Below are 19,601 nucleotides of genomic sequence, written 5' to 3' on the forward strand. Positions count from 1 at the left end.
ACGGCGGCACCTAAAAGCATCAAGGCCGACGGTCCGTAAGTGCCAAGGACTTGCTTTCATCATGTGCTGCTGCAAATAATTATGAATCCGTGTCTGATTCACTTCCCCACAACCACAAAGAGCTACCAGAGAGGAGAGGGTGATACACATCCTGCTGGGCACGCAGCTGGCCTAATGAAAGGCCTAATGAAAAGCACCTGTAGCTGCGACTCTGACTCTGTACGTGCCACCTGCTCAGAGTAGCATGCAATTTACTGTATTACTGTTATATGCAATACTGCAGCCCTTGCAGTTAATTGTGCATGCTTTTCTACTGAGGCCATATAATTTACTAAGTAAGGCATCTACATCTGAATGGAGCCTTATGAGCTGGAACCGTGAGCTGATTCTTAATAAATGGGGTTTTAATGGATGACAGTGACCACAGCCTGGTTTTGAATTGTAATATTTTTATGGCACTGCCCTTCTTCACTGTTACAGAGTGTTAGAAATTTAGTGCCGTTATCAAATTTCATGCCAGAGCAGTCAGTGTTATCAGCATCACTGCACATACTTTTACCAAAATCTAGGTTGCTGATCAGCTGATAAGCGTGATATAAGTAGATGTTGTTATAAAAAAATAAATTAAACAACAATAAATTAACAAAAATGCAATTTCCTTTTTTAAACAATATTTGAGGTCACTGAGCAGTGTTCATAAGGCTGCATGACACCCATATAGATGATTCTAACGAATTAGTACAAACAATAAAGAATTCAGACTTTGGATATTTACATGGATTATGTTCTGATCTATTTAAACCAAAAGTATTAATAGATAGTAGTCAGCTAATATGTATATAAGATCATCATTCAAATGGGAACTTCCTATTAGGAGGAGTCTGTCCCAAACCCTAACCCCTAAATTTACACTTATGAAAATAATACTTACTTTTTTTGTATTTTATTTTCAATGTTGTTTTTAAAAAGATCTTTTTGTTTTCTTTTCTTTTAAAGTGAAGTTAAACGATTTTGATTCATAAGTTTAATCTTTAAATAAAAAAAAACATAATGTCAGTACCGAAACAAAAAGAGTTCTAGTTTGTGGGCAGAGCCTTATTTTAGCCATGCCCCCTGCATTTTATACCAGGAAGTGAGACTGCATCCCTGTCCCTCATGGCCACATGGTGAGCAGTTAGATCCCATTGTTTTGAAGTAAATGTGTCCCAAAGTCTGAAAATCAGTGTGAAACATTAAGAATTGTCACTACCAAAACACAGATTTTCTGCAGTTAATACATTTCTTGAGGTTTTAATAAAAAATATGATGATTTTATGTGTGTACAGCTGTTCAAAGCTGTGTTTGCTGGTCATGTACTGGCTGCGCTTTTGGGTTTTGCTCAAAATTAGCTAAAATTGTCACTACCGAAACAGTCACTACTGAAACAGTCACTACTGAAACATTTGCTAAAGTTTGGGTAGAGTTATGATTGTTTTTGTAGTGACAAAATGGAATATTTATTCATTAGTTTTAATAAAATAAACATAACTAAGGTATAGGGTCACTCAAAGCAAAAGGATTTTAGTCTAAAATCCAAGATCAATTAAAAGTCCCAAATGTGTTTCAGCTCTGACTTTGAACCAGTTCAGTAGGATGACCTTTCTAAGCTCTGTCATCTGCTTTTTTCCACCTTGATGTCAAGCTGACGTACCACTTATCACCACCGTCAGAAACTATCTATGGCACCTAATATAGGTGTCAACTTGATGTCAAACTCAGCAGAGACGAAGCCGGTTAGAGTAAACCTTTATAAATGTCTGAAGGTTGGTGTCAGGTGTCATGAAGGGCTTATGTAGGTGTCATGTAGCCTTATGAACTTTTATATAGAATCTGCGGTAACACTTTACTGTAAGGGTGCTGTAAGGCAATAACCTTATGAACAACACCCTACAGTAAAGTGTTACCGAATTTGCATTTAAAAGCACTTATCAAAAAGGCATCATTCAGGAATCGGTATGAAAATCCAAGCAACATTATCTGTACTTTTTTTAAACAATATTTAGCTCTAGAAATGACACGAGACACGCCTAAAAAAGAGCACAACACAGAACAGTACAGAGAAAAAAAGCAGAGGCGCTCAGTGTTTTGAGGGCATCTGCCGTTGCATAATAGTGACATGAGTTATGAGAAGAGAGGGGGAGAACGCAGGAGGCAGTGAGGGAAAGAAAGAAAAAGAAGCGCACCGCAGAATAAAGCACCGTTTATGACATGTTTATAAGTCTGAAAAAAGTATAATCGTGAGAAAATGTAAACACTGAAAGCAGCGCTGGATTGAATTTGCTTGATTCAAATGTACGCACCATTTCTACATGAGCAGAATGTATTACATCAACGCAGATATTGCCAAAAGTACATAAACTCAAAGACAGAATTGTGTTGATGTAAAATGGCTTGAAAGGAGAACTCAAGCTTGGAAAGCAGAAGAAGGTTCTGCTACGAAAAAGGCAGAAGCGCACAGAGGAGTGAAGTGAAGATCTGCCTTTGCCAAACCCCAAACACACTTCTGTCCCGGCCTGTCTTCCTCTGAAATTACCAGCCCGAATGCTTAATTACACACGTACACTTGGCAGATCGCCAGCACAGACCCGAACATTTCTGTTCCAAACAGTCTTCGACGTACAACTTATCTGTAGAAGCCAATGCTGAAAAAAATACACCATCATTCGTCATTTGAGGTCATTTACGGTCTGAGATCTACAGTTGAGCAACTCTGATGGTGCAATTTTGGGCCTTTTCACAAACATTAACACAAGGCGTCACCTGTTGACTTTAATTTGATTCGTCTAAACTCAAATATAATTGAGTAGAAGTCTGATGAAATCACTATATATGCAGCATTATTATATATCGCTGCTGTCGGAAGAAAACCTAAAATCTCCATTTTTGACATTTTTCAGTTTTTGACATAATTTAAAAATTCCTGCTACCCTTTACATTGGTTGTGAATTTCATGATGGATGGACTAAACGAAATGACCCAAAATTACTTGGAAAAAAGTCTGGTTCCATTGACTTACATTAAAAGTAAAGTAGTTTTTTTCTTTCTCCTGTAAAGTTACCATTTTGGAGATACAAGGTTTTCTTCCAACAACAATGATATGCATACGCTGATATACAGTGCTCTGAATGCAGAAATCAATAGTCATGACTTGTATTATTTTCTTTTGTCTGTTTTCTTTAATAAACACCAAAAATCATGCTTAATTCTGCCATAAAACTAAAACATTCTTATTTTTTATTGTTTTCAGCCGCTGCGTGCTGAGTAAGGAGACACAATGCACCAATGTGACTGTAACTTGATGCTTGTTGCTTTCAGTAAAAACCTTATCTGTCCTACATGACGGCATGAGAAATACCCTTAAGGCTTCTTTTCCATCACTGGACAAGAAAATATTTTGAATCATCACATGCCAGCACATAATAATCTTGAAACAGAAAACAGCCCATATAGCGGGGATTTCCTGTTAGATAAGCTAAATAACAAACCCTTACGTCAACATTTGACACTAGTTACACACATGGAGGAAAAAAGAGAAGAGACAACTTCTTAGATAAGGGAGACATTTTTGAGTAGACTTCTGAGTATGTGTGTCCACATGGATGCTGCTCCATTGGCCTACATGGTTACCTACAGTGCTTAGGCTGATGAAATGGATTGACTACCGTGCAAAATTCAGAGACTATCAGTTAAATTGACTTTTAAATACGAAGTATTCATTACTCAGAGAGATATATCTGAGGAGGACAAGATATAAGACCATCCACTTGCATAAGGAAGGAGAATGTTAAATGAAAAATAAGTAAAACAAATTTGGCTCCTAACAACCACCTGGAAGACCTGGTAGACCCCAAAACTGCCCCCATCAGATAAACAGCACTTAAAGCTTTCATCTTTGAGAGAGAGGAGAAAATCAAGCTGCTTCAGATCTGAAAACATCCACAGGTGTTTCTGTCCATCCTTCCACTGTGAGAAGACGACAGAGCGCTATGGGTGTGAAAGGATGTGTAGCTGTCAAGAAGAACCTCACTGAGAAAAGGAGACGGACACATCAAACAAAGAAGCTGAACAATGGACTGACCACCCCAGAGTCCAGACCTCAACATCACTGAATGGGTTTGATTAGTTTTTTTAAAGAAATCTGCAGACACACCTCCAAAGTTCAGTCTTAGAAGTTGGCTGATCATTTTCTGAGTCTCCTGAAATAATGGATGCCTTAATAAAGGTAAAGAGTGACACACTGAGCACTGAAAAATGTGATCTTGTGTTTAGTTGTTGAGGCTTCCTTGCTATAAAAACTAGCACAGACCAGCTTTGCTGGTCTTTACAGAAACTGTACAGTAACTTTACAGGAGAGGACAGAAACGTTCTTTACTTTTAATGTAAGTTGATGTAAAGAGCTTTTATTGAAGTGATTTTGGAACAATTCTGTTGATCCATTCATCACCAAATTTCACACAATGTAAAGGGCAGCATCCATACAAAAATAGAGATATGTTTTTCTTTGACAGTGACGATATGTTGCGTTTTGGTTGCTGGTGTGCTGGTCAACCAGTATGAACATGCTGGGTGACCAGCTAAACCAGCACCAGACCAGTATAAACCACCTTAAACTGGTCTGTGCTGTGTTTTCAGCAGGGTTGGCCGGGGAGATCACCACAGTCACCGCACAAGTAGGAGTGTAAGCGGAATACGTCTGTTGCATTAGCCGCCCCTTCCACAAGCTATAACCTCAGGCTTCATAACACAGTAATTACATCGCAGTCGTCTTTTGTGAATAAACATTGCCCCAGCATGCAAGAATCTCTCTCACAATCCGCTGTAATTGTCAAAGTTAGTTAGCGCCTACACTTTGCCATGACTCACGGAGCTAGCGTGACTGCCCGTCAGGAGATACGCTAACATAAGTGTCAGCATAGCTGACAAACACAAGCTAAAGGACTCACGTTGACACGTCTTTTGACTCTGGGCTGTCAACAAGTGACAAATGACACGCGTTAAGTCATTATTAGTCATTATACTAATGCTTATGGTATTTTTTATGGGAAAGAAAAACATGTGGCCTATTCAGCAGCAGTACACAGCTAATTTGTCTTGATTGGGAAACAGCTATAGGTATTCGCAGCAGCGCCAGTGGAAAAAGTCACAGAAGACAGACAGCTTTTGTTTGTGGGTGCAAACGGCGGCTGGGCGGAGGGAGTTTTGTGTGTGCGTCTGTGTGTGTAGGCCCACGTTCAGGTAAGCTCGGGACAGCTGTCCTAACAGGCACAGAGACAGGCCTATCATTACAGACGGGCGCAGCCACGTTCCAGCAGGCTTAAATACCAGCTTCCAAAGCACACTTCTCGCTCCATCCATCCATCCACCCACCCTTCCATACATCCATCTGTCCATCTCTCTCTCTTTCCCATGAACTCGATCGCCCCTTTTTTCCCCAGTGGCCCTCACGCAGTACAGTGCACTGCAGAATGTCTCACTGGTGATGCAGTGGGGAACCCTCAGGGCCTTGTAGGCCTTCAGAGAAGGCCTAATGCTTTCTAGGAAATAAAAAATACAGGCCTGTAGATTTTACTTCATTTTTATTTCATAGAATCATGTGAGAGTACAGTACTACTCTCATACTGGGTTTCTATTCCAACTTCCCGCACATTTACAAAATTTTGGCAAAAATAAAGCAAATTTGGTCACGTTTCCATCCACTTATGTGAAGAAACTGTAGAAGACGTAAGCTACCATGATTAGGGGTTGCATCTAAATGAGCAAGATAGAGAGATTTGACTCCATTTTTGATTTAGTAGAATCATCTTTCCAGCCGTTTGCCATCTTTTTATGGCCGTGTTGTTGGCAGCTCAGGGATGACTGGCAGGACGAGCAATGGCCACTTATTGAGGGCTGAAATCTCTGTGCCACCCTATCTGGGAACGCAAATGCACCAGACAGTTCTGGGGGCGCAGTGTAGAGCAAATGTTCAAACGAGCTTTGGATCAGGTGTCTCAGAATGTCGAAGGCAACAAGTGCCACAATCGGACCGTCTGGAGGAATCATGGAATCATGTGGCTTACAGTTTAAAATGTCATCGTTTATTCGAAAAAATATTTTTCATCGCCTTTTTTGCATTTCGGCTTTAGCAATGTTCCAACTTTTCCACCTCATCTTAGCGTAAAACTCTTTTTGCGATATTTGAATGTTTTTCCAAATTTAGGGCTTTTTCCATTCAGGTTTTTTTTACCCATTTTTAAAATTGTGTTATTAAGTTTGGGCTGGAAACCAGAATCAAAAAAAAAAAAGCCAAAAAACAAATGATCCAATCTGGATCGTTTTCTCTGGGGTATCTGTGTAGATACAGCCAAGAGAACTTGAACTGGAAGAGTCCAGGTACTGGACTGAAGGCTTTAAAGAAGTGAGGAAAAAATATAGAACCATGAACACTCAAAGAACCATTTGCATGCTCAAATCGTTCATCAGATTGACAGACAATGTGTTGTATATGGTTCTATATAGCACCAAAAAGTGGTATATAATGGCAGAACCCTTTGTGGTGCAATACAGAACCATATACCATGTATAACACATTCTCTATCAATCTGAAGTACGATTCCACCATGCAAAGAACCATTCAAGCATGCAAATCTGTCTTTGAGTGTTCAAGGTTCTATATAGAACCACTGTCTTTACTAAAGAACCCTTGAAGAAACATCTTTTTAGGAGTGTAGTCTCAGCAGGTTTCATTCAGCTATTAAAAGTGGAAAACAGTGGAAAACTGATACATACCGCATGTTAATGTCTGTTATAGGCTTCAAATACAGCATATTCCTTGTCTTTTACAAGCTTTGAATGTCTAAGTTTAATCGAGACTTTTTTTGTGCAACTGTGTTAGCTCAGTGCTAAAACACTAATAGAAATCCCATAAGGGTGCTATCAGAAATTAGCATTATAGTAGAAGTGAGTTTTCTCTAATTTTTAGCGTAGTTTTGATGTTTATGGCCTGCTCCTATGTGGTAATGCATGCGGAATGTTATTTAAACAGCCAATCAGCAGGCTAGATTTTGAACAAGCATGCTTATTGGCTCATGGGTGATAAGCTGACGACTGACGGTACTGAAATTTTGCCCTGAAGGCTGGAATGTTTCTCGCGAGTATTGAAGTTATTAAAAACTGTGTTGAATTTCAGTATATGTTAATATGTCTGACAGCCTTTTTGAAAACATCAGCACTTTGTGAACATTTCATGAAAAACGGACCAATAAAAATGGTGTAAAATCACTCTCTCTCTCTCTCTCTCTCTCTGCGTTTACCTTTTCACAGATACGAGGTTTTCAGTGTTCTTTTACTCTGTTCTATGCGCTTCACTATGAAGTGCCTGGAGTTTTGCAGTGTAATACTCTCTGAGATCCAAAACTAACAGTTTCCTCTCAACGGAAATGACAAATCACACCATTAAATCTCAAGGTTACGAGGTTTTCGTTATGACAGCAGCAATACGAGTTTCTCACACGAGAGGCGAGGGCCGTCTGGAGGGCTGCTTATATCCTCACTGCAGTGCCTTTTCTCCCCTCGACCCCCATTATTCATGTCAAAGGAACTGCATTGTGAGCACCCAGGCGGCGTTCAGTTTACAATATGATCGAGCTAAGATGAATCCATAGCGGATACCAGGATTTCAGTAACACTTTATTTTAAGGGAACACGGATCAGGGCTTAATGATTGCTGAATAAAAGCCAAATTAGACATTTCTAAATGCTTTATTCACTTTGCATTAAAGCTGCATTCATTAGGACCTATTTAAGGGGGAAACTGGAAGTCTGTTATGTGAATTGCATTATTAGTTGTAAACTAATGACTAATACTTGTCAATATGTTCCATATTGTAAAGCAGAATTTTATTTATGCAAGATCAGAATATCTATGTTAATTTAAACCTATTTCAACAACCAAATGCAGATAAGCTGAACATATATGCAAGACTTTTCAACCTCTTATTTTATTTTATTTGGGGGGGGGGTCAAACTATCCTAAATAGGTATTGAATTTAAATAAATAAATTAAAAAACTGTGTGATACCAATTTCCTTATCTAAAACTTGTTTAGTGCTTTTTTAGAAGTCACCAGATTCTATTTAGAACTTTTAGTAATAAAATATTGCCAATCATACATTAAGAAGATGTGAATTTAGATAATTACTGCACAACAATGTCTCAATAAAGTGTTTACTGTGCATTAATGCAATTATTAGTCTCATTTAAGAGGCCTCCAGTTCCGTACTAATACAGGCCATAAAGAACAAAGCTTAATGCAAAGTGAAGAAACTATTTATAAGCACATTTCTTGAGAAAATAAGACCTAAATAAATCCTCAGTGTGGGTTCCTCAAAATAAATATTGTTCAGCATTTCTATATGCGTACTGCAGAAGCCCTAAAGGGCCACAGATTCACATGTTTTTTTTATTATCATTTGCTTTCTTGTGAGATCTTGTGATATTTATGTCATTATCATGGCAAAACAAATTGCTGTTGTCGGGACAAAACCTCGCATCTTCATTTTTCAGTTTTTGACATAATTTTTAAAAAGGACATAAAAAGGACATAAATTGTCCTTTACATTGTGTGTAAATTTCATAATATATGGACCAAAAGAAATGGTCAAAAATTGGAAAGAAGTCTGGTTCCACTGACCTGCATTAAAAGTAAAGAATGTTTTTTTCCTTCTCCTGTTACGTTACCATTCTGGAGGTACAAGGTTTTGTTCTGACAACAGCAAAATCTATTGTAAATAAAACATGTCCATTATACTGTGATAATGATAGAATATCTTAAGATTTCGAGAAAGCAATGAAAATAATTCAGTATCACACTAAAACAGAGTAAAAAACAATCCAAATCCCAAACTCTGACACGAATAAAAGACATTTACTATCCCTGTACTCAGCATTCCAGGGATGATCCATTTGCACTTGTGGTCTACCTTCCTACATACCGGCAGCCTCACCGAAATCTGGACCGTGTCTATTTCTGGCTGTCTATTCTTACACAGAAAGGCATTCAACGCAGAGACCACTGGCACGAACAGAATCAAAGCAAGTGTTCCGTCACCAATTAAGGAGTCATTCAATACGCAATACGCAAGCAAAACCTCGTGACAACATTTCAAACACTTTTTAACCAGCGCAGAGTGATCACCCTGGCGTCGTACGCTGAAGAAGCGAAGAAGTCACCTCACGCTCTCTGACTCATTTTGAAACGGCAAACTGCCGCTAAAACAGTCAAAAACATACTAATTAGATGTGGTTTTTATATGCAATTACAGAACGAGGTAATGGAGCCTTACAAGGACTGCTGAGGAGGCATAATCTTGTCCGTTCCTCGAGGGCAAAAAGGGTAAACCATAAGAGCTGAGAGGTTTAACCCTCTTAAGCCCTCAGTTTCGTAACCTAACACATAATTCACAGTAGAGTTACCGAATATTAAAGAGTCTTAAAAGGTCCATATCTTACATTTTACTTGCATGACATTTGGGGGGGCTTATATGCCAAAAAAGGCCGCAATTCATTTATACATGACTGTTTTCCAACCTTAGACTTAAACAGGCTGTTTCTGTTGCTGTCCCTTTAAGACTGATTAATGTAAATGGCCTCTGTTTTGATTGGCTGCCCTCAGTCCGGGGCTGAAACTTTAACTTTTAACTCTTAACTATATTAGGCTGAATACGTCGATGCGTGTAAATGTGACATCTCAAAAACAATCAAACGTCAAAACCGGCAGCTTAAATTTCATGCACGGACTGTATATGGACTGAGGAGTGAATACAAGCCAAGAACAGGACAGTATGCCTTGAGTTTCAGGGGGTTCAAGCTGAGCATGAACATCTCAGATGTCTTCTCTGGGGGCAGACAGAGAGCATGGACACCTTTTAACAGGAAACAGGATCCATGCGCTCAAGAATGTGCCCCCTACAGACAGCAATCAGGCAATCAGATGGGAAGGAACAGCAGATTGCCGCGAGTAACGAGCCAAATAACATAATGTTCAGCCATTAAGGCAAAGAGTTTATTGTTCTCGTGAACACGAGCAAAGGATCCGCTAAACTTAGCTTTGGCAGCCAGAGCTTCTCCTGAGTGTGAATTAATAAATTCCTGAGTTGGAGAGCTGGAGAGATAGATAGAGAGAGAGAATGAGAGAGAGAGAGAGAGCGGTTATATGGTAATGGCTGTAAATATGTAGCATGTGAAGGGCCTTGTGACTTTAATTTGCGATGGCAAAGTCTTTCGCCTCAACTGAAAAACATAAAAACACTCCTTTTTTCACACATGCACTCTCACCCACCACATCCACCCACCCAGCAGGGGGAGCATATGTCAGTTATATGTAAATATTCTCATTGGCAGCATTTTATTTGATCCCTGCTGCGTAACCACGCCATAAACATGTCTATCTTTTATGGCAGATAGATGTTGTGCATATGACATGTTTATAGCATTAATATGTCAATGCAGCAGGGATCAAGGAAACTGTTGCCTTGTTGTCTCTCACCACATTATAGCATCATATGACATGACTGGTGTAAATTGTTTCAAAAGAGTTTAATGAAAATAAAGGCAAATTATTTTAAATGAGAACACAATATATACGCTGGTTAACATTCATTAACCCTTTAAATGGCCAGGGCTCACCAGCAGGTTTAATACACACTTCTATAACCTAAGAATAGCTCAGCCAGTTTGCATTGTAGTCCAAGTAGTTAATGAATAATAAGCCTTGATATGTAATAAGTCTGGGATTTTAAGGGGTTAATACTCTTTCCTGTGTCCCTGTTATTATAGACTTAAAAAGATTTAATGTCTAGACTTAATAGTTTTAATGCTTTCTGGTTTGAATTTAAGAAAAATCACAAAAAAAGGGAAAATTGTGCTTCACAGATGTACCTCAAGAAATTAATTTACGCTCTGAAGGCTCTGGCAGGTTAGACGTCTTTTTACTTGCCATAATTTTCCTCGTTTTGCCAGTGAGCAGCACACCTTAAAAAGAAGGATTTCTAAGCATTCTTTGGTAAAGACATTGGGCCTCATTCACCAGTATCGTCCTAAGTTTGTTCTTAAATGTGTTCTTGAGAAAGGTTCTAAGAAAAAGTCTTCGTTAGATTCATGACATGTTCTTAAAGCGCAGAACTGTTCTCACCTTTTTGCTCTTGAGTGTGTGTAGTTTCTGTTCTTACCTAAGAACAAATCCCAAGTAAGAGAACACTGGTGAATGTCAGAATCTTCGTCAAAACTACGTTAGAAGAAATTTCTTCTTAAGAACGGTTGGTGAATGAGGCCCAATTGTTTTATATAGAACCATGAACACTCAAACAACCATCTGCATGCTTAAAGGGTTCTCTGCATGATGAAATGGCTCTTCAGATTGGTGGAGAATGTGTTGTACATGTTTCTATATAGCACCAAAGAGGGTTCTGCTGTTAACATGTCAAGCTTGTAACACTGATTTAGAATGTGTTGTATATGGTTCTATATATCACCACAAAGGGGTCTGCTGTTAACATTGTAACATTAAAGCTTGTAACATTATTTATATTGTTTCAAGCTTGACATGTTAACAGCAGAACCCTTTGTGGTGCTATGTAGAACCAATAACAACACATTCAACAGCCTTTTCAAAAATATTCCATACACAAAACATTCTCCATCAATCTGAAGAACGATTTCACCACACAAAGCCACGCAAGCGGTTCTTTGAGTGTTCGTGGTTCTATATGGAGCCATCGTCATCACTAAACTAAACATCTTTTTTATGAGTGTAGATTTCTAAACTACTGCAATTTGTTATGAATACAAGCATCTTGTATAAAAGTTTGAAAAGTATCGCACAAACAACCTGAGAGAACCCTCCCTGTTCTCCCATGCTTTTCAAATTCTTTAGCAAAAAATAAAAAATGCAGTGCCCCGCTCTCCTCTGTATACGCAGAAAGCAGAAGTAGAGAGGGTAGATAATGATTTTGTCCCTGAGAGCACTTGTCAGCAGGAAATTCATCGTTTACCCTTCTGGGACTGTTTAATTCTGACTCACACAGAAGGCACTACCAGCCTTCCTTCCTGGTAAAGACACACATACACAGATAGAGAGAGAGAGAGAGAGAGAGAGAGAGATACAAAGGTGCCCAACGATCATGTTACAGGAAACCCCCCCCCCTCCCAGAGGGACAGAGAAAAAGACAAAAAGTAAGAAAGAGATAAGACTAAAAGGGAACAGAGAGAATCTGGCTCATCCTCCCCTCCCTCTCCCCCTCATACCTCACCCTACAGTGTTATTATTATTATTTTTCCCTCTTTTGTCGACAGTTTGGGGCTGAAGTAAGCGCCCTGTCTCCTGCGCCTTTGTTCGCCCGTTGTACATCTGTGATCAAGGGCTTCACGTTAACGTCTCCTTCGTTTGAAGTGGTTCGAGGGAGTGGAGGAGAGGGGTGATAAAAAGAAGGCGGGAGGTGAGGTTCAAAAAAATGACTATTTACCCATCAACAGATGGGCCTAAATCGCTAACAGCAGGTCCACGAGGTGGGAGAGCAGTTAGCCGTGCCCAGAGAAAACCGAGAGCGACTGCCAGGGCTGTTAAACAAACAGATGCTGAGGACGCTAGAAGTTCTGCCCACTGTTTGAACGTAGAAGAGAAAGCGTGATTAGCGATCCGACACATGGGAGCAGCAACACAAACAACACGGCGATAAAAATGACGCAGAGATTTACGCACACAACAATAACAGCGCCGCCACGGTGTCTCTGTGAAGACCTAATCATGAAGAATGCCTGAGGAGGTCAGGAAAGAAGAAGAGGAACAGGAGGGGAGCTCGTTCTGCAAGAGCAAATGCATCAGGCATGGGTGTGATGCATCATATGCTCAGCATTGCTGTTCCTCATTTGAAGCTTCAAGTTATTCCCATGATCTGGCTTCAATACATGACAAGAAAATGTGTTTTTTACATAGAAAGCTCTTTACAGTGTAGGTACAACGTTTCAACAGCTACATTGCTAAGCAATACGAGTTGGAGAAGCTATGTTGTAAGTAAGGATTAACGCAATAATGCCACTCATTTCCGTGCTAGTTTGACCCTCGACCCGTCTGCAGTTGTGCAGGCTGAAGCCCAGCTGTATGTCGCTCTGATAGACTCTGTGATTGTAGAGCTCTCATTCAAATACAGCTTTTAAATACATTGTAAAGCGAAACCTTCAGCACCTTCAGCAGACCACGCTGGACAGATGCTCATAGGAGATTTATGGATGAATCAACAAGCAGCAAACTAACAAAAGCAGATGCTTGGTGGAGCTCCGGTTCCCTTCGAGAACCTCCACTGAAACAAGAACCCACAAGCTGTATGAACAAAATGGAGAGGATACAACCACAGAGGAGCTGAACCACTGACTGTATATATGATAGATAAGATATAAACTCTCATTGACTGTATGTATATGATATATACACTCATGGACTGTATACATAATATATATGATTTGTATACTCCTTATATATATATATATATATATATATATATATATATATATATATATATATATATATATAAATGGAAACAAAATCTTTCTTAAAGATTAAATTTAAGCAAGACTAAATAACTACACTAAATCGCGATTAACTACACAAAAATAATATGGTTAATTGCGATTGACTACACAAAAATAGTATGATTAATCACGATTAACTGCACAAAAATAATGCGATTAATCACAATCAACTACTGAAGAATACTGTGATTAATCATGATTAACTACTGAAGAATACTGTGATTAACCAAGATTAACTACACAAATATAATATGATTAATTGTGACTAACTACACAAAAATAACACAATTAATCATTACTAACTGCACAGAATGTGATTAATCATGATTAGCTTTGGAAAATGTAATTAATCACGATTAACCGTATAATGTGATTAATCATGACTCAATCATTTGACAGCCCTTGTGAATGTAAGCTGAATGTTTTCTAAGCATAATGATCAGCTCAGTTTTACTCCATACCAACATGTCAAGCTTACGACTTCTAGAAAAGTGTTGCCTCATCTGATCAGTGAATATACAGAATGGAGCTCAGCTCTCTTCCTGCAGTCCAGAACAGTTTGCTAAAGGTGTTTCCTTGCTCAAACAGATCTTATTCAGATCTGTTCATTTCCAGGAAATCCACCAAACTGTGCTGAAATCTGGCTCTCCTAGACTGGAGTTTGTCAGCCCTGCTGTACAAACATAGGCAAGATATACAGAGGAAAATAAGAGAATTCTAGGTGTAGTGAGCTAAAAACGTCGGTATGGAGTCCTGGATAAATGAGCAAGTGGACTGGCTTGTTCTTATCTCCTTTAGGCATCTCTTCCTAATTGCAGTGTTGAGATGTCCTTAAATACCCCCAAACATTCACACATATCCTGCCTTCCCTTCATTTTTACCATCAGCGGTCATTCCTAGTGAGCTCTACCCCCTCATTTTGTTCTCTGTAAAGAATTTACACATGGCTCTCACCGTTCCAGACAATGTGGAAAGGCGCTTTAGGAGCTCAGCCCAGTTCCATCCAATTCAGCAACTTATACCACTGGTTTACTTCTTAACCATGTAGCAATACCAAAGAGAGCACCGCGATACCGACACGTTTCCATCTGCTTCAGCACATTAAAAGAAGATTTTTTCCCAATGTCTGTGAGAAAATTGGACATATAGTTCTTGAAATGTTCCTTAGTAAAGAAAACTGGTTCTATACAGAACAGTGTGAACACTAAAAGAACCCCTTGCATGATTAAAGAATTGATTGCATTATAAAATTGTTCTTCAGATTGATGGAGAATGTGCTATAGGCGGTTCTATATAGAAACGTTTTTGAAAAGGGTTTTATATAGCGTCAAAAAGGGTTCTGCTATTTTTACAAGCTTAATATTGTAGCAAGAAAGTAACATTTGTGGTGCTATACGGAACCATGTACAACACATTCTCCATTAATCTGAAGAACCATTTCACCGTGCGAAGAACCTTTAAGCACGCAAATGGTTCTTTGAGTGCTCATGGTTGGACATATGGTTCTTGAAGGGTTCTTTAGTGAAACAAATAGGTCCTATATAGAACAGTGAACACCAAAAGAACCCTTTGCATGATTAAATGGTTCCTTGCAACATGAAACGGTTCTTCAGATTGGTGGAGATTGTGTTCTAGATGGTTCTATACAGAAACCTTTTGAAAAGGGTTCTATATAGCACCAAAAAGGGTTCTACATTTAGCTTGATATGGTAACAATAAAAGAACCATTTGTCGTGCTGTATAGAACCATGTACAACACATTCTCCATCAATCTGAAGAACCATTTACCATGCGAAGGACTTTGAGTTTGAGCTTGAGTTCTATATAGAACCATTTTCTTCTTTTTCCATCTTTTTTAAGAGTGAACATTATGAAACTGTGGTATCCATATTTCATATGTAAGAATAGATTAGCAATTTATACATTCTATAAATGTTTATGTATCAGCTTTGATAGACAAGTACATGAAATATATACACTACATCTCTTCAAATCAAGTATGATCAGTCCTTTTTAATTGGTTCAGCATCTAAGATGAAATTATGTCATAATAATAACTGTGATTCAGATTCAGATTGCAATGCCATAAACTAGACAACTAAACTTAAAACACTTCATTTACAGTTTATAGTATTTCGGGAACAACACAAAGTTAGGAAATGCTAAAAATGTGGTTGTGTTATTAAAAAATAAGCTATCATTTTCTATTTATTACAAAAACACTATGAATAGCTGTTTAATTAGTGAGATTTAGTTGTTGTTTTTCAAATATGAGGCGTTGAGGGTGTCAGTTTTTTATCAGTTCGTTCTCAGTGCTGTACATATTTCAGATATCTTGAAATCACTTACAGCTTCGTTTATCATCCGAAATGTCTTAATTTTCACAGCTTCCTACGAACTGTTTGAAACTTGAAGAAAAAACATTTATCGTAGAATCATTTCATGCATGTATCTTTAAAAATATTAGTTTTAATGAATGAAATTAGTGCCTCCAAACCTTTGAGTGGCAGTTGTGTTTTACATTTTTGCCATATATCACTTGTATTCTGAGACATTTAACACTCTTTTTGTGCTCATAAGGTAATCTCTGCACTTTCTGTGGTGAAACTTACAGATAATGTAAGCATCTCAACAGGAAGCATCAAGATTGAATGTACATAGACTTCCGCCTGTCTCTGCCGGGTACTTACTCCGCGTCATGGTGAACTTGTGCACCTCCTTGGCAAAGTACTCCTCCTCATCCTGGGTCAGATAGTCGAGATTCGTCTTGTTCTTCCACTCCTCGCTGAGCTCCAATGTGTTGTTGTACAGCGAAACGATGGCCTCGGGGATGTTCTTGTCCAAATCCCCCTCCTCAGGCTCAGGTTCCTTGGCCATGCGCAGCTTGCTGAGAATTTGGCCGCGGATGGCCTCGATACGCTTCTTCTTGACCACCTCTAGATCCAGGGTCTTACAGGTGGACATGCCGCCCACCACGGCTACCAGGCACAGAGCGGCTAGCGCTAGACACAAGAGTCTCATGTTGATCTGACTGATACCCAGATGTAGAAGAGGGTTGTTGTATAACTGTGACTGATGTCAGGTGTGATGGAAACCGTCAGGGTAGTGTTGCTTGGTCAGGAGATGCTACCTGATGTTGATAATAATATTGATGGTGGAAAGCACCTGGGGTAATGCAGCCAGAGGGGAATCCCAGCATGCAGCCACTCACCGTCTGCGCTCTGGCTCCTGAGTGGGAACGGAGTGTGTGCGCGAAGCTGACAAATGGAGCGGTCTGTTTCCCACACACCCACACTCTCTCAGAAGGTGGGCGCACGCAGAGCTCCAAGCACAGATCCAAATAAACACAGACGTGCACATACAAACTCACTCACAAGAGACACAAGCTCGACTGGCTAGCGTTCAGCTTTTCTCAGACTCTCCGTCTCTAAAGTGCTGTTTCAACAAGCTGGCAAGTGCACACAGACTCGCTTGTTCGGGTCCACGAGGTCTGGCTGAAACCTGAAGTTTCTCAGCCTGTGTTGGAGACCCTTGTCTCTGGTGAGAAAACAGCACGAGTCTGCTGTCCAAACACAAGAGCAAGCTTGTATGCGAGTTACAGCTTCTGGTCTCAAACTTTGCCCTTCCTTTCTGAACTGTTCCGCCTTGACAGGCCACTTGTCAGCTTTCCTCTGAGTTTTGCTGTCCCACAGATGTCTACCAAATCCTGTCTGATACAAAACGAGGGCTGTGTCCACCTCCTAAGAGCACAGGCTTTTCTCACCGAAGGTTGAGCACGATCAGATGACCCTTGGCTTCCTTTGCTGTTCCCCCGGCAGCTTTTGACACAGCCTGTTTGCAAAGGGGAAGAGAGAACATGAACAGTAATACTGAGCTGCTTGATGGCTAATGAAAGTCAGACTGTTCTGGAAGGACACAGAAGTCAGTCTGAAGTGTCAGTAAATGAGAGTGGACAGTACCTTTACCATGAGAGCCTTCCGAAGCAGCCAAGCCTTTAAGGCTGCATGCCACTATCCAGCAACACGCCCAGCACTCAGCAGCCCCGTAGGGCATGAAAAGCAAAGGATCCTCTTGGAAAACACCCTGTAGCTTTGCCTCAGTGTCAGCTGAGCCACGAGGTTTGGAGATATCGGAGTCGTAAACAAAGCAAATAATCTGAGGACAAGAGCCAGCGAACGAGTGTCAGATGAGAAAGCTGCGGCAGTAGCAACAGTGGGAGCAGGAGTTACAAGCGTAAGCCTGGGGATCAGGTTGCGTTCCCTTCTCTCCCTCTTTACCCTCTTCTCTCCGTCCACTTTTATGCACTTTGGCTCCCGGTGAAGCTCCCTTTACACCTCCTCTTGTGCTCCGTTCCTCGCTCGCTCGTTCTCTCTCACTCTCTGCTTCTCCCCCTCTGTCAGAGATCACTTTTTTCTTACTAGGTATGTCCCTCCTGCCCTCTCTCTCCCTCTCTCATTCTCTCTCTCCCTCTCTCTCTCTCTGCTTTGTCAGAGCTTGCCAGTGACAAAATGATTTGTGGAAGGCGTTCCACTGACTTCTCACTCTCTCGCTCTCTTTTACTCTCTGTTTTTTTCTTTTTCTTTTGGTTCCTGTTGCTGCACTAATAGAGCGGAGAGCGATCCGCCCAGGAAATGAGGCTAACGGACTCTGAGAAACATCTGCTCTTCACACAGCTCTGTACTGGCCAGGAAGCCCACAGCAAAGCAAAGCTTGTGACAGAATAAATGGGGCAATACATATCTAAGCCTCTCTCTCTCTCTCTCTCTCTCTCTCTCTCTCTCTCTTTCTCCTTCTCCCTCAAACTGTTTCTGTATTTCTCTTTTTTTATTTCTTTCTCTTTCCTGCTCTCTCTATCTGTCTCTTTTACACAATCACATACACTGTGTCAGATCTCTCTCTCTCTCTGTTTCTCTCTTCCTTTATCTATTTTCCTCTTTTTCTTGTCTCTCCTTTTTCTCTTTTGCTCTCTCTCTCTCTCTCTCTCCCTCTCTCTCTCTCTCTCTCTGTTTTTATTTCTCTATTTCTCTCACTCTCTCTTTCCCTCTCACTGTCTCTGGATCTCTTTCTCTTTCTCCCTCTCTTTCTGTCTATCATTTTTCTCTAATTCTGTTTCTTTCTTACTTTTGCTCTTCTTTTCTCTCTCTCTCTCTCTCTATATATATATATATATATATATTCCTCTTTTTACTCTCTCCTTTTTCTCTTACTCTGTTTCTTTCTCGCTTTCGCTGTTTCTCTCTTTCATTTCTATTTGTCTCTCTTTTCTGATTTTCTCTTTCTTTTGCTCTTTTTCTTTTCTCTATCTCTCTCTCTCTCTCTCTCTCTCTCTCTCTCTCTCCCTCTCTCTCTCTCTCTCTCTCTCTCTCTGTCTAACAGACAGGTAAATAGATAATGTTGTCTGGCCAAACTGACCACACAGGTTACTGACAAAGTGACACACTGAAAATGTGTTGATGGTGGACACAGGCCCCTCACCCCTGACACCCCCCCAAAGACCACTGTATTCTTCTGTTCTCGCAGATCTCCACAGGCTGAGTAATCTGTCATAAAAATATGTGAACAGTCACACTGTTTCACATTCGTCTGCAGCTGCACGGTGAAATGACTCGCAGGGTATCCTGCATGTTTCCACTGTCTTACAATAAGATCAGTCAGGTGCTTTGTTACCAATAGCATAACAGCTGGGGGAGCACAGGGGGCCCACATCAACCAGGCCCTTAAATTATTGCTGGGCCCCTAATATACAGTGGTTCCATAAAGTATTTAGACATTCCTGCCATGCTTACGTAACGAATGTGTGTATTTGTGTATGTACTTCTGAACAAAAAGTCAAAGCGGGTGTCGTTTATTTTAAACAGACTGTTCATTTTCTTTTTAGTGAAGTATTCTTTGGTTTGTCTCCAATGTCTTTGTACACGTCTGAGTTCATGATCCGCCAATGAACACAATCTCAGTGACAGCGCTGTGAGAAAAAAGCCCCAGACTTTCCCCTTCTGTGC

The 19,601-nt window shown here is 40.1% G+C and overlaps 1 protein-coding gene across 2 annotated transcripts in view; it reads right to left on the reverse strand.

The window, feature by feature from the left end:
- tgfb1a (transforming growth factor, beta 1a) overlaps nucleotides 1–18,303 on the reverse strand; it is a 31,146-nt gene extending 12,843 nt beyond the window's left edge. The window contains exons 1-2 of one of the 2 annotated variants that reach the window (XM_036556142.1): nucleotides 17,568–18,303; nucleotides 16,293–17,433 (exon numbers count right to left, since the gene is read on the reverse strand). In XM_036556142.1, coding sequence (XP_036412035.1) covers nucleotides 16,293–16,623 — 331 coding nt within the window. In that variant the 5' untranslated portion in view covers nucleotides 16,624–17,433; nucleotides 17,568–18,303. Of the gene's footprint in view, nucleotides 1–16,292; nucleotides 17,434–17,561 lie in introns of both variants that reach the window. The other variant, XM_036556141.1, reaches the window with a different exon arrangement.
- Nucleotides 18,304–19,601: the final 1,298 nt, after the last annotated feature.

This window comes from Colossoma macropomum, unplaced genomic scaffold (assembly GCF_904425465.1).
Source record: "Colossoma macropomum unplaced genomic scaffold, Colossoma_macropomum, whole genome shotgun sequence".
Classification (NCBI taxonomy): domain Eukaryota; kingdom Metazoa; phylum Chordata; class Actinopteri; order Characiformes; family Serrasalmidae; genus Colossoma; species Colossoma macropomum.